The 15,282-nt window shown below is 48.1% G+C and overlaps 1 protein-coding gene across 3 annotated transcripts in view; it reads right to left on the bottom strand.

Moving 5' to 3' along the window:
* Window positions 1-571: 571 nt before the first annotated feature.
* TOX2 (TOX high mobility group box family member 2) overlaps window positions 572-15,282 on the bottom strand; it is a 141,402-nt gene continuing 126,691 nt past the window's right edge. For all 3 annotated transcript variants that reach the window (XM_019637114.1, XM_019637113.1, XM_019637115.1), the window contains exons 4-9: window positions 7,591-7,830; window positions 5,788-6,015; window positions 5,241-5,321; window positions 4,042-4,437; window positions 3,208-3,335; window positions 572-1,526 (exon numbers count right to left, since the gene is read on the bottom strand). In XM_019637114.1, coding sequence (XP_019492659.1) covers window positions 1,490-1,526; window positions 3,208-3,335; window positions 4,042-4,437; window positions 5,241-5,321; window positions 5,788-6,015; window positions 7,591-7,830 — 1,110 coding nt within the window. In that variant the 3' untranslated portion in view covers window positions 572-1,489. The remainder of the gene's footprint in view (window positions 1,527-3,207; window positions 3,336-4,041; window positions 4,438-5,240; window positions 5,322-5,787; window positions 6,016-7,590; window positions 7,831-15,282) is intronic.

Here is a 15,282-nt window from a genome sequence, read left to right as displayed (position 1 = left end):
AAATTGTAACCCTGTGAAATATTTATGCTTCGCATGGCAGTGACGCTAGCAACAGGACAGCATGTTGTTTTTGTTTGTTGGTTTGGTTTTCTCTTTTCTTTTTCCAGCGTGGATTTCATACTGCCCTCCAGTGAGACAACTACTCCCAGAGAAACAGCCTTCCACCCTCAGGTCTAGGTCACCTCAAAATAGCTGTGTCACCAGCCCAAGGGCCACAGCCTCCTAACAGCTTCCCCACACTGGACAATTGTTATTTTCCCAGGTGCAGTTAAGAGTCACAAGATTATTACTACTTTTTTTTTTAAGTGTTACTGCCTAAATGGCCAGCACCCATCCCCAGGACCCCTCTTGTTCATCATGAGAACCCTATGTGTTTGCACCATTATTAACCTACTTCATAGATGACAAAACTGAGGCCTGAGGCCCCATCACCCACACAGAACCTCACAGGTGTGCAAATGGCAGGTGAGACCTTACCTGAATCTAACTGACATCAGGCAAAGCCAGCACCAAATGCCACCTTGGAAGATCTGGCCCTGGCTTACGAAGGGCAAAAAGAGACAAACTCGTCTTCAACTTTTCAGAAGTTTTATTATAAAGAAATTTGAGAGAAGCACTGGGTACTGAGCCAGACATTTGCCAGGGCCAGGAAACAGCTGCAAACAACATGAAGAACCCAAATCAAACTCCAAAACCACGCACACTTTATGATAAACTGCTTTTCTGGCCTCAGGTTTACTTCGTAAAGAGACAAAAGTCGTCATTGGCAATTTTAAATAGGTGGACAGAGGGTTAAAAAAAAAAGAAGCGCAACGCCCCCCAACTGTGGCTATAAATTGTCCGGCTCTTGCTGTACAGGTGATGAAACACTTTGACAGCGGCTTTTGTGCACGTCTCCCTTAAGATAAAACTTAAAAAAAAATGTGCTAAGGGTCATATAAAATGCTTTTTACCTTAAAGGAAACTACTTCCCCCTCCCCCCCCACAAAATAATTTTACAGATGTCTTCAGCACAGTTCTAGAACACTTAAGTCAACTACGTACATGGAGCCAACAGTTTATAGGTTTCATAAACTCTTGTTCACACTGTAAAACCACATTTGCACGTCTGTGGCTGGGCTGGCCCCTGCCCCATGCATCGGGGGGGTAGGGGGGTTCTGTTGGTAAGCGACCCCTCCAGGTGCAGCCCACATGCCCCGGGCTGAGGCCAGACGTCCAGACATAGGGTACGGTGTGCAAGACGAGGAGCGGGGTCCACAGTAACCCTGGAGCAAGGCGGGCAGGGGGCAGAAGGTTCCTGCAGGTTCTTTGGGCTGGCGGTGGGCGGTGGGCTGCCTCTGCAGAGTTTGGTAAGAGGTCGAGGAAGAGACTCAGCCTTGGGGCACTGGCGTGTCACTGCTCTCTCGTGGAGGTCACCCTGCTTCCTGCCAAGGCCTCTTTTCTGCTGTGGGCCCTTCCAGCAGCCTCAGGGAGGAGAGGCGAGGCGGGATTAGGTGAGGTAGAGAGATTTATCCCTGGGGAGCAGGCTGTGGGAGAGAGAAGGGTCTGTCAGAGCCGATGTGACCCCCCCTGGTGCCACCGGCTCTCAGGGGCCTGGACACAGGGCCTGGAGCACAGCACGACACCTGTTCACTAGCCCTTCAGCCCCACCCTGGACGCAGCTGCCCCTCTGAGGATGACTGAGGGGCTGCGCTGGTCCTCCCCCGACTGCCTACCAGGCAGAACCGAACCCCATCCCGGAACCCCAGCAGGGGACCACCCCGTCCGGTCCTAAGACCCGGGGAAGGTGGCAGTCCTGTGTCTGTCCTTCCAATCCCACCATCGCTCTCAGGTCATTTTTTTTTTAGCCACAGTATTTCCTTTGTAAATTTCAAACAGAATTAAAGGAGGACAGGGCCTTGATCTGTTTTTGAAATAGGGTACTCATCTGTGACAACATCGATGGGCTGTGAGGGGAGGGTCTGTACCTGCCCTGGGTGTGGGAGAGGGAATCCCACCCAGGGAGACCTTCTCTCCAGGCACGTGAGAAGCAGGGGCACGTGCCATGTTTGCTTGCTCACTGGTGGGCTTGGCAGGGTGAACAGCCGAGAGGCCGACAGCTAGGGGCAGGGGCCGCTGGCACCCGGCGGCAGAGATGGCCACCTGTCCAGCAGACATTAGTGTCCCACTTTCCATGATACGGAGCTGTTGCTGGGACAGCAGCTCGGCACCGTTATTTCACAGGTGTGGCCGTGGAATTCGTTCTCGTCAGGAGAATGGGAGCAAAGGCCTGCGGGTGAAGGAGCAAGTGCACCCTCCGCTTTCCTTTCCCGCTGGCTGAAACGAGGAGGTGCCGGGCCAATTCAGGGAGACTTTCCAGAGGAGGGGCAGTTACGCACCGGCCTGGAAGGCCAAGGGTGCAGGACAGGAGAGGAGGAGAGGAGGACGAGGCCCACAAGAGGACCCGGGAGGAGCCAGGCGGCCCTGGAGTCTGCACGTGGAGGGGGACGTTGGGCTGCGGAGCTGGTGGGGTGCCGCTGAGGTTGGAGAGTCCTTGGGTTCGATAGCTGCCTCTTCTCCTAGGCTGCCTGAACACTGCTGGTGCCCCCGCCTTTCCTGTGCGCCCAGCTGCCTGCCCTCTTGGCAGAATGGGACCTCCTTGTCCAGGGGGCTACACTGCTTGCCATGGCTGGCTGACATGGGGTACAGACAGCCCTAACTCAAGGTGTGTGGTGTCATTCCTGCCCAGACCTCCCGGTGGGGTCAGGCTGATGCTGGCTTCCAGCTGAGACCGAGCTCTCGCTCAGCTCCTTGTCCTGCTGCTCTCCTGCGCCTCACCTTTCTGCGAGCTCCCCCTGAACACGTCATCAAGGACCCCCACCCCTCTGCTGCCTCAGGCTCTGCTTCCCGGGAACCTGACCAGAGACACCTGTGCACGGCACACGGGAGCCCTTGGGCCAACACCAGCAAGAAGAAAGAGCAAGACGGAAGATGGGCCTCCGTTTCCCCAGGGGGCCTTGCACCAGGCCAGCTGGGTCCTTCTGGGGCCCTGCTTCGCTCCGTGTCCTCTTCTGAAGACTATAGGCAACCGTGTCCCTGAGGTGCTCCCGCAGGGCGGACTGCGACTTGCAGGGCCCTCCCCTGTTCCATCTGCTTCCCGCCTCTTCCCCACCCGTGGTCCCCACTCTAAGGCAGCACCAACGTGACTGAGGTGAGGTGAGTACCGACCTGCAAGTGCTGATGCCACACTCCCCACTGGGGTAACTGCTGTCCCAGTCTCCGCTGTTTGTGGGGTTGGATGGCCCAGGGGAGCGGGATCCGGAGCCGCTGGGGAACTCGGAGATGTGAGGGAAATCCTGCCAAGGGGGAAGGAGGCAGCGGCTGAGCATAGCAGAGAGAACGGGGTGCAGGCCTCAGGCAGCCACGGGGGGACGGAGCTGTGTGTGCCCGAGGTGCTCACAGAGCCACTTCCTCTGGCTTGCACAAAATCTCCCCTCGGCCTCTGCCTGGAATGCCTCCTTACTCCTCAGTAGAGCACCTTTTGTTTTGAAAACGTCAACCCTTGTCCTAGTTACTTCAGGGGATGAAGGACTTTACTTTCATGGCCCTTCCTTTTTGGGGACTCAGTTTCCCAATCTGTAAAATGGAGTTGTTGTGTGAATGACCTTGGAACCGTGTCTGTGGAACAATTAGTGGGGTCAGGCCTCGAAGGCTTTGGGGACAGCCGGGGTTAGGGGTGATCTGGCAGAAGTGGCAGTGGCCTCAGCCCCTCAGGGTAGAGAGCAGACATGGACACAGCATGAGGGAAGGAGGGCCTGGAATAGCCTAAGAATCTGAAACATCTGTCTGGCAACTTGTGAACTGGTCGCTGCAGCCAGCGCATCTCAGATAAGGTGTAGCAGACCCATTTCGCTGATGCAGTCACTGAGGCTCAGAGAGGCAAGGTGCCTAGGCTGCGGTAACACAGCTGGTGAGTGGCAGGGACGGTATCTAAAATCCCAAGCCGCTGCCCCTCTCCACAAAGGGTCCCAGAAGTGCTCATTTCCACTCAGCCCTGCTTACCTGTGGCCCTGGAGGTGAGGGACTCATCGCCAGCTGCACCTGGAGTGCCATGGGGGTGGGCAGGACAGGAGGCTGGGTGGCTGGGGACATGCTGACGGGAGGACTGAGGAGGGCGCCCTGGGCGTGGGGGGGCAGAGGCAGTTGCTGGTGCAGCGGGGGGCTGAGTGGGAAGGAGGGTGGTGGTGGTGGGGAGGCGCTGAGGCCTGGCAGCAGCGACTTGGAGCCCAGTGTCCGGGCCAGGCTGGCGGGGGAGGCCCCACTGCGGAAGGCCTGTAGGTCCGACGGCGTCAGGAAGGAGGCCAGGCCTGGCATGGCGTACATGGGCTGCTTGGGCGGGAGCATTTTGGCTGGTGGGTTTGCCTGAGTGCTCTTGGTCTCGCCCTGGTCTGGGGAGCTCTGGAAAGAGACAGACACCAGTCACTGGAGAAGACAGAGAAGCCAGAACTTGAGCCGTGCAACCCACTGACACGGCTCCCCAGCTGGCCTTCTGGCCCCTGTGGGGAGAGCTGTGGACTAACCGGAGATAATTCAGGGTGCTTAGTGCACTTGGCTCTGACCATCTGACCACCCCCTGCTTTAATCCACGGGGCTGCCCTGCTCATAGGGACACCCATGCTCCTCAGCCTGGCCAGTGAGGCCAGCGTCTTCCAGAGGGACCTTCCTCCATGTACGCTCCTCCCCAGCCTCTGAGCCTTTGCATGTGCTGTTCCCTCGACTTGGCGCACCCCCTCTTTGCTTGGCCCTTGTCCAACCCAGATGCCATGTCCTCTGTAACAGCTTCCAGGCCACACCCCGACCCCCACTTGGGCCACATGTCAGAGCCATGATGAGCCTCCCGCGATGCTGGTGTTGATGGAGGAGGCCGACAGTGTGGTCAGGAGTGAAGGCCAAGTTGGAGGAGTGGCAGAACTGGGTTTGAATCTCAGGACAGCCGTCTAACACGCTGGATAATTTCAGACACGTTGCTTAACCCCTCTGAGTCTTGGGTTCTTGTTGGAAGAATTGAATGAAATGTGATGCATGCAAAGTGGAACGCATGAGCCTGACACACAAGTAGGCGCACTGGAGAAGTACCACAGTGGTCATAGCCATCCTTTCCAAGACCTATGGTGCTGACCATTCCGTGGGCCTCCCGTTCCTGCTCCACCCCGCAAGTGGCCCCCCTCTTGTCAGGCTGCACCTAGGGTTCCAGGTATTACCTTGGAGACGAGGCTAGCCCTGTAGGCAGCCAGCGCCTTCAGATATTCCTTCTTTGCGGCTTCGGTCTTCCTCTTATAGGCCTGAAAGACCAAGAGAGGGGCAGCATTGGGGAGAGGTTGTGTGCTCAGCCGGCGGTCACACAGCCGGTGGCTGGCATGTGCCTGTGACTTAGTGCAGCTCCCTGTTCCCCCGGGAGCTCCTTGGTCGAGGCCACAGGCATGTGGTCAGTGGGACAGGAAAGCTCTAGTCTGGCCCCCAGGCTGTGAGAGTTGGAGGGACAAGATACACGGAGATGTTCTCATCTAAGAGATGAGGAAGCAGAGACCCAGGATGGTTAAGTCGCTAGTGAACGCAGCTAGAAAACAGCACCACTGCCAGGGACCTCACTTCCCAGCTTACAGCGGGGCAAACTGAGCCCAGGAAAGACCTCTTCAAGCGCCTCTAGTTCCCAAGGCTGGGCCCAGTTTCAGACCTTCTGAGTCTGTCGTTGGCTCCAGGACCTCAAAGCCTCGGGGGGTGATGGCTCAGGAAGGGATAGAGACTCACCTGCTTCTGCTCCTCTCCCAAGCTGTCCCACATGGAGGCCACGATTTTGGACACGTCCCCGAAGGTGGCACTGGGGTTCTGTCCCTTGATGGTGGCCTGAGTGTCTCTGAAGAAGAGCGCGTAGGCTGACACCGGCTTCTGCGGCTCGTTGGGGTCCTTCTTCTTTTTCTTCTTTGGGTTCTTGGCCTTTTTTCCGGGGTCAGTTGAGGGTCTCTTCTCTCCTGACATCTGCCCAGGTGGGAGGAGTCAGAAAACCTGAGAAGCCGGGGGCCTCCTGCCAAAGGGGTCCCACCCCAGCCTGAGGCAGAGTTGGTCTTTCCTCAGCAGGCCCGGCCCTATTCACATACGTGCAGTGACTGGGGCTGGCCACGATCCTGGGCTCAGACAAGGGCAGCTTGGGCCAAACTGTGGGGCTAACCACTCCCTAGGTGGAGGGAGCAATGGACAGGCAGGCAGACAGACAGACACCCCCCCCCCAGGCAGGAGCCTTGGGTCTTTTGTTTAACTCATTCATGACAATCAGCATGATGATAAGTTGATTCTAAGAAGTATAAGAGAAAGAGAAACTGGCAAATGCCCTAGAGAGCCACAAAACTATCACTTCTGGGGCTTAATTTAATCTTTTCCACTGGACAGAAGTCATTTGCATCTCTACAGGGAAAAATCAATTTGCCTTGTAATCAGACAAAAATCGTTTACATCTCTATCACCTTTTCCCCACATAACCTTTACAGAGTATAAACTCTCCTAATCAATAATGAAGCATGAATCAAAACCAAGTTACGTCACCTCTCTGTGCCTCAGTGTCCCCAGTCAGCCAGCCTGAGATAATGGCACCTACCTTGGAAGGCTGTGATGAGGGTTATATGCCGTGAATGCTGACTATGTGCTTAGAACACTGCGTGGCGCATGGGAAGTGTTTTAGAAGTGTTTGCTAAATAAAAAAGAAAAGAAAAACCTCCCTGTGCCTGGCCTATGGTACAGACCAAGTTATCGTGAGGGTGGAGCTGGACCGAGAGCCAGAGGTACCCGCCCCAGCCAGGAGGTCAGGGTCTCTGCTACATGGCACGGGCTCCATGGTGACTGCCCAGTCCCCTGTGGGGCCACCACGTACGTGGAAAGCGGGGGAGGCCTTATGAAGAAGAAAGGGAGGTAGCAGGTGTGGGATCAAGTCTGATTCTGCCACTAGCTCGTTGGGCGGTTCCCGACAAGCACATCCATCCCTGGCCCGTCTGAGCCCCTGTTTTCTGCCCCCAGTAAAACAAGGCGCTCTCCAACAGGGAGGAAGATTTGGAGTCAGTGCAGTGCCAAGAAAGGCCTGCAGCCTGGGCAGCTGGGGAGCTCTCATCCTGACATGGGCTTGAAGAGGCAGGACCATCCCTGGCCCCAGGGATGCCGGGCAGACCAGCCATGCCTCCAGAGTTGGGGTGGGGTCCTTCATAACGCCAAATCCCGGCGGTCCGTGCTGCCCAGAGGCACCCTCTACTGGATCACGCATTTTGGTCAGAATATTTTCTCCTAAAAGGCCATACTGACCACAAGACGCAACCCTGAGGATCTTGGCAATTCCATCAATGCCACTGAAATGAACCACTGGCCATTCAGGAATAAGACTTCACCATTTCCCCCCACCAGAAATTTCTTCCTCCTTTCTCCCCCCAGCAAAGTGGGGGGGGTATACGTGTAGTTATACTCTTCTCGTCTTTTCTAGAGGTAGGTGATGCTCATCTCCATGCAGGCCCGTTCTCCTGCCGAGGGGGAGGGGGCATCTTAATTAAGGCTTTGCACCTCCGCCCTACTTACCTTGAAATGGGCTTCCGACTCCTCCTCCTGAGTTGAGCTGGAGGGTGAGGGGGTCGCTGACTTGCTCCCCGGGGGCGACGGGGAGCTGTGGGGGATGCCACTCCGAATGCCCATCTGAGAAATGAGCTGGGACTGGCTGAGGGCGCTCATGTGGCTGGTCAGCATGGCCGGGCGGCCCAGAAGGGGCCCTGGCCGGCCCGAGTCGTAGGCGGCAACCTCTGAATGGACCATCTCCTGGATCTAACAGAGGAACAGGACATTCTGAGTTAGAAACGACCCGCCCTGCCACCGCATCACATCCATCTACGGGACTCAGAGGAAAGGCATGTAGAAGAGCAGTGTGGGGCAGCCGGCTCCACTCTGAGCTGTGGTTTCCTCTTGGATCCCTGACAGGTGAGCGTCCACGCTAGTCTGAAGCCTGCATGATTCGTTCAGTGCACCTGTGGGGGGCCCATGGCTCCTTGACGGTTTGCCATTCACCCTGGACAGATGGTTCGCATTTCAGTCCTTGCTGGAGAGCTCATTCCGGCTGTGAATGGATCATGTTATGAACACGATATGTCTCTGCATTTGCTCACTAAGCAGCATGATAGCAAAGAGCACCGACGCTGGAAGCTGACTGTTTTGAATCAGCCACTTATAAGCTGGGTGACTTTGGCCAAGTTACTTAACCTCTCTGTGCCTCAGTTTCTTCATCTGAAACATGTGGGTAATAATTAAACCTACCGTCTCGGGTTGTTAAGGGTTCAATGTGCCTGGCACATCATGAGCCCTATATTGTCTAAGGGTTTCTTAAATACATAGAATAAATAAATCCCTTAAAGCTTTGCATTTTTCTTCCTGTAGGTCAGTAATTGTCTTGTTGACTGTTGGCTATGATATTTTCTAACTGGTTATTTTTGGAATATAAGAAAGCTGCTGATTTTTGCATACAGGCATTTGTCATACTAAACACAGAGTTAGAACAGTGTGTATTTTTCACCTAAACATTACACAGTCACACACACACACACACACACACACACACACACACAGTCCAGTGAGGCATAGCAATCTGCATACTCAGAATTATTTTTATTTCCTCTGCATCTGTGGTTATTTTCCCTTTGTAGTTTCTCTTGTCAAGTATCTGTTTCCCTCTACTTTTTCTTCATTAAGCAAGCTCACGGGTTTTCTATTTTATTATGTGGGATTTTTTTTTCCTCTTCAAAAGAATCAAATCTCAAATTTGTTCATCACTTCTCCTGTTTTCAATGTCTTTACTATCTAATTTTATCTTTATTAATCTCTTCCTCAGATTTTGAAGATTTATTATTGTTGCACCTCCCTCAGTTTTGAGTTGCATTTTTAATTCATTATTTTCATACTCAATTTTTAGTAATATGTTTAATGCTATGAGTTTTCCTTTGAGCATGACGTTAACATTTCTGATAGCTTTCACCATGAAAGATTTTTGTTATTCTTTTTTTATGTCTATAGTTTTAAATTTCAATTTTAATTTCCTCTTTTATCCAAGAGTTGTTTAAGAAAAGTTTTGAAATTTCTAAGAGGTTCATTTTATTTCTTTCCTTTTTTCTACTAAATTCTAGAAAAAAAAAGTGATAGAGAAATATGGTCTGTATGTGCACTTTTGATAATTTATTAAGGTTTCCTTTGGAACCCAAATATGTTTAAATTTTGTATATATTCCACGGCATTTAAAAACAAAGAGTAAGCTGTGTTTGCAGATTAATATAGGAACATAACATTTATCTATTTAATCAGTGGTGACGATATTGCTTCAATTCCTTTCTTACCTTCTGGCTCTTTAATCTGACACAGACGATCTAGGTTACCTACAAATAGGTTGCTTCCATCAAAATTTCCCTTTAATGCGTAAAGTTTTGGGAATTTAATGTTGGTTTTTATTATAGAAAACAAATTGGCAATTATTTCTTCATTATGGAGTAAACTTTAATATTATTATAAAGTATCTCAATTTTTATCTCATTTTTGCCTTGAATTCAGTGGAATCTAATACTAACATTGCATCCTTGCCTCTGTGTTTGTGTGTGTGTGTGTGTGTGTGTGTGTGTGTGTGTGTGTGTTTGAATTCATCTTGCATGTTTTCAGTTTCGAGAAACTTTCTTTTTATGTTTCTGGTTTTTTTTTTAGGGTTATATTTGTCAGATGTTGCTGGTGGTATTTGTGTTATGGTCAACTTTAGAAAAAGAACCGAGAAGTTTCCTTTTTTCTTTATGTCTTGGAACAGTAAAAATAACATAAAAATTAAATTTTCCTTAGAGAAATGAAGAGCTTAGATATAAAACTATCTGAGGCCCAGTTCTTTTTGAAATGTTGATTTTCGCAATATTTTCCATGGCTAATAGGTCTATTTTAAGTAGTTTCCATATTCTCTTGAGTTAGTTTTGGTAAATTATACACATATTTAGAAAATGGTCTACTTCATATTTTAACACTAATAGCTTATAACTGTAGGATAATATGGGGATATAATAACTAGGAGAATATTATCATATTTCTAACCTACTCTATGGTTTTTGTTCTTAAATCCCTATTCACAATTGTAATATTGTGAATGCATGTTGCTTTTACATTTTTTCTTTCTCAAAGATATATATATGTATATATATACATATATATATCTTTATATATATATATTATTTTATTGGGGAGTCGGGGAAGGGGAACAGAGAAGTTGCTGTCCTTTTGTTCTTCAGTCTAGTTGTGGAGGACATTGCTTCACTGGCCCATGTTGGTATTGTCATTGTGCTCTTCCCAGGTGAGGCAGTTGCTCGCCAGCCATTGAACAGCCACTCACGGTGGTTCACGGCAGCTCACAAAAGCTCACGCCTGTTGCTGGCCAGCCCCACTGCAGCCTACTCCGTCGCTGGCGACTCACGGCAGCCCAGCTCCAGGTTGAGCTGTTGTTCACCATCTAGCTGTAGAGGGCGCAGCATTACTAGCCCTCATGTGGAATCCGAACTGGCGGCCCTGCTGCTCAGAGCTGGCATCCCAAGCCAACTTTTTTTTTTTTTTAAGATTTTTAATTGGGGAATTGGGGGAAGGGGAACAGACAAATTGCTGTCCTTTTATTCTTCAGTCTAGTTGTGGAGGACGTTGCTTCACTGACCCAAGTTGGCACCATCATTGTGCTCTTCCTGGGTGAGGCAGATCAGTCGCCAGCTTCTGGATGGCCACTCACAGCGGCTGCTGGCCACTCACGCTGGCTGCTGGCTACACATGGTAGCCCATGGCAACCCACTGTAGCAGGGGCTGCAGCCTACACCGTCGCTGGTGACTCATGGCAGCCCAGCTCCAGGTTGAGCTGTTGTTCAGCATCTTAGCTGTAGAGGGCAGTGTCACTGGCCCTCATATGTGGGATCCGAACCGGGGCCCTCTGGCATCCCAAGCCAGCTCTTAACCAACGCACCACTTGACTGGCCCAAAGGTTTATATATATTTTAACAGTCTATCCAATCAAGAAACAGTTCTTATATTTAAAAAAATCAATTTGATAACTTTTCTAATCATTAATTAAATTAATGAATCATTAATTAACTGAATTCTCCTTTCCTCTCTAGGAATGTTGACCTCAGATGTGTTGCTTTTATCTAGCTTTTCAAATTAAACTATTTATTCTGAACAGTTTCTTTTTTAATACCAGAAGGATCTAGGGCAGGGGTTCAAATAGGGACAACTTTGCCATGTAGGAGACATTTGGCAATATCTGAAGACATTTTTGGTTTACCCCACTGGTGTGTGTGTGTGTGTGTGTGTGTGAGAGAGGGGGCGTGCTCCTGGCATCTAGTGGGTAGACGCCAGACATATGCTAAACACCCTACAATGCACAGGACATCCCCCCCCACACACAAAGAATTATGTACCCCACAATGTCAATGGTGCTGAGGTTGAGAAACCCTGCTCTATATGATTTATTTCCCCTGAGGAGGATTTTAGCTGCATGATATAAATATTTTAAAAACATTCCACAACTGAAGATTTGATTTTCTTTTCCACTCTCAAGTTATTTGGAAAGGGGTCTTTATTTAATGTATCCTTTTGTTACTGTGATCAGAGGACATGACTCTTAGAATTTTATCTCTTTGGTAGTAAGGTTTTCATTATGGCTTAGGATATAATCCATTTTTGTAAAACTTTCATGTGCATCTGAAATACTGTTTACTCTGTAACATACACATTTCTTTATGTGTCTATTCAATAAACTGTTTCAACTGCTTTAGCTGTGAAATCTCAAGGAAAATGAGTTAAAGCTTGCACTGCTATTGTGTTCCCATCAGATTCCTCATATATACCTGTATATTGATGTGACATTATTCATCCCCATAAATGTCCCAGAATGCTATATTTTCATTATGGCTTCTCTCTCCTTTTTTTTATATAAAAAAAGCATCTTTGCCTCAATTAATGTTTCTGTCTTAAATCCTACTTTATCTGTCCATGGTCATCATGCACTTTATTTTCTCACTGTTTTCTTTTTGTTCTGTGTCACTTTAAGCGAGCATCTTGTCAACAGCATATAGGTAGATTTCGGTTCTGAGTTCTTAATATAATGTATTGTGAACTATACATGTTATCATTCTATTGATCATAAAAAAACTCGAGAAATAGACCTAAAGGGAGCTGTTTTAAAGAGTAGGGTTTCACAAACAATTCAATTAAGAAATGGGCAGAGGACTTGAAGAGGCATTTTGAATACGTACAAATGGCCAGCACGTACAGGATAAGGAGCCCTCAACCTCACTACTCTTCAGAGAAATACAACTCAAAACTATGAGTTATGAGAGTCACACCTGTTAGAGTGGCTATGGTAAAAAAGACAAGAGATAACATGTCGGCAAGGGCGTGAGAAAAGTGGGAACGTAAACTGGTACAGCCGCTATAAAAAACAGTCTGGAGGTGCCTCAAAAAATTAAAAAGAGAACTGCCATATGATACAGCAATCCTACTTCTGGGTATATATTCAAAAGAAATGAAATCTGTATCTCAAAGAGACGTCTGCACCTCCACATTCACTGCAGCCTTGGACACAGCCAAGGCATGGAAACTACCTCAGTGGCCCTAAACAGATGAATGAATAAAGAAAATGGGCTGTGTATACACTATGTTCCTCAGCCATGAAAAAGAAAATCCTGCCTTTTGCGACAATTTGGGTGGGTCTTGAGGACATGATGCTTAGTGAAATAAGTCAGGCAGAGAAAGACAAATACTGTATATTCTCACTCGTAAGTGGGATCTAAAAAACCAAAGGCAAAGAAATAGAGAGTAGAGTGGTTGTCGCAGGACTGGGGGGTGGGGGAGTGGGGGGATGGGTGGATGGGTAGAGGTGGTCAAAGGGTACAAGCCTCCAGCTCTATGATGGGTAAGTTCTAGGGATCTAATAATGAACAGCATGGTGACTACACACACAAAGATAATTATGTGAGGTGAGGGATGTGTTAACCAACCTACTACCGTGGTAATCATTTCATGTAGCAAATCACCACGTTGTCTGCCTTAAACTTATATGTGTTATGTGTCCATAATATCTCAATAAAGCTGGAAAAAAATTTTTAAACTCTAAAAAAAAAAACCCCAAAAAACGAAAGAATAGCTTTAAAAATCTATTCTCTAAATATCCCTCTTTCCAACACATACACACTCTTCCTTCTGTGAATCTTCAGCAAGAATCTGACATTATTGCCTCAAGGGCCAATTGACCTTGGGGCTGTGTGTTTAGGATTTGTTCTTTGTATTTTATGTTTGTTTGTTTGTTTGTTTTTCCATCTCAGCTGCCTGCTTTAGAATCCTTCAACCAGACATTCCTGACTCAGGAATTGAATATATTGCCAACACTTCATAATGGCAGACTTTTGAATTTTTGCAATCCTGTTAAGTGTAAAGTGCTCTCAAAGTTGTTCTAATTTGCACTGTCCTGATTACTAGAGGGGTTGAACCCCTTTTCATAGGTTTCCTGCCCATTTGGGTTTCTGTTTATGTTGCTGTGGGGAGTGTAAACTAGTTACATGAATACTTCAGGAAGCAATCTGACAATCCCCAGTATGTTGAAGATGTGCGTATCTTACTCCAAGATATTTACTATGAAGACATTAACCACGGGAACAAAAAGACATATAGGCTGCGGGAAAAACTTTAAAGACTTTGCAATGGGCAAAGGACTGTCCTTCGAATGGAATGTTGGCTATTGGCTAGAGGACTCTGGGGTTATCTGTTTCTAGAGAAATGTTTGCTTTTGTCTTTGATGAGGCTATTGTATAACTTTGGAAACTGTAGAAAAATGCTATTAGTGCAACTTAGGTTTTTATCATTAAAATTTTTTAAAACTGTGGTCAAATATACGTAATATAAATTTTACCATCTTCACCGTTTTTAGGTGTACAGTTAAGTGGACTGAGTATATTTATTCATATTGCTGTGTTACCACGACCACCACCCATCTCCGGAGCTCTTTGCCGCTCACAAAACTGAAACTCTGTACCCATTAAACACTAACTTCCTGTTCCCTCTCTCCCTGCAGCCCCAGACACACCACTGTTGGCTCTGCCTCTAAATCCCTCGCACAGCTCTCCCTCCCAAGCCATTGTCATCTTTTCTCTGTTTTTCATTGCCTGTCTCCACTCTCCATACACACCAATCTATTTCCCATACAATCTCCACAGGGAATCTCTAAAATATGTAAATCAGCCGTTGCTACTCGCTCCCCTCCTTACAATTCTTCACTGGCTTCCTGATCCCCCTAGAATAAAATGCAGTCCACTCACCACCGTTTTCTAGGCTCTGTGCTATTGGACTCCAGTAGAACCTCCCAGCTGTGTTCGGACACCGCCCCCTGTGCTTACTGCACTCTGACTCAACTTGACTTCCTTCATCTGATCTCCAGACACAGGACGGTAATCCCTGCTTCAGGCTCACCTGCGCCTGCAGTCCCCTCAGCTGGGAGCATTCTCCCCTTTGGTGGATCTCCTCCTCTTTCAGTTCTTAACTTGAATGTCACTTCCTCAAGAAGCTTTCCCTGACCACTTTGTCTAAGAAACCTAACCCACTACCGTGACTTTCTACCATCCTATTGTTTCCTTCATAATTTCAAGCTTCGCTTATTTTGTTCATTTATCTGTTTGTTGTCTCTCATGAGTAGAGGGCTGTCTTGTTCACGATTGTAACCCCAGTGCCTTTGGTAGTGCCTGGAACACAGCAGGATGGTATTTTAAAAATATTTGCTGAAGGATGAAAAAGGGAAGGGAGGGTCTGGCAGGTGAAACTCCCCACTTGTCTCTTTTCTTGAGAATGTGATGGAATGCGTGTTGGTTATCGCAATGGAATGGGCCAGTATCGGTAGGGATAGGAGGAGATGTACTTATGGTTGGCTATTTCCTTCTTTGAATCAGATTTAGGATAGGACATAGTCATTCCCCATGGGATGAACAATCTCCTAAGAGATTATCAACCCGATAAGACTCAATCTTCTCTGCATCTTTTTGAGTTTCCTTTACCCTCCTGGCAAAGAAAGCATACATAATATAAATAAAACAAACAAATCTCCCCAGAAAGTACAGAATAAAGTAATAGAAGAGTAAGTAAGTAAGGATAAGTAAAATAGTTATCAAAGTATGTATAAAGAATCTTGTGTAAAACCTGGAAAATTAACCCATTCATATTTATTATGAAGGTAGA

Source organism: Hipposideros armiger, unplaced genomic scaffold (assembly GCF_001890085.2).
Source record: "Hipposideros armiger isolate ML-2016 unplaced genomic scaffold, ASM189008v1 scaffold_31, whole genome shotgun sequence".
In the NCBI taxonomy this organism is placed as follows: Eukaryota; Metazoa; Chordata; class Mammalia; order Chiroptera; family Hipposideridae; genus Hipposideros; species Hipposideros armiger.
The sequence above is the reverse complement of the archived record's forward strand: the minus strand, read 5'-3'. Positions and strand labels throughout refer to the sequence as shown.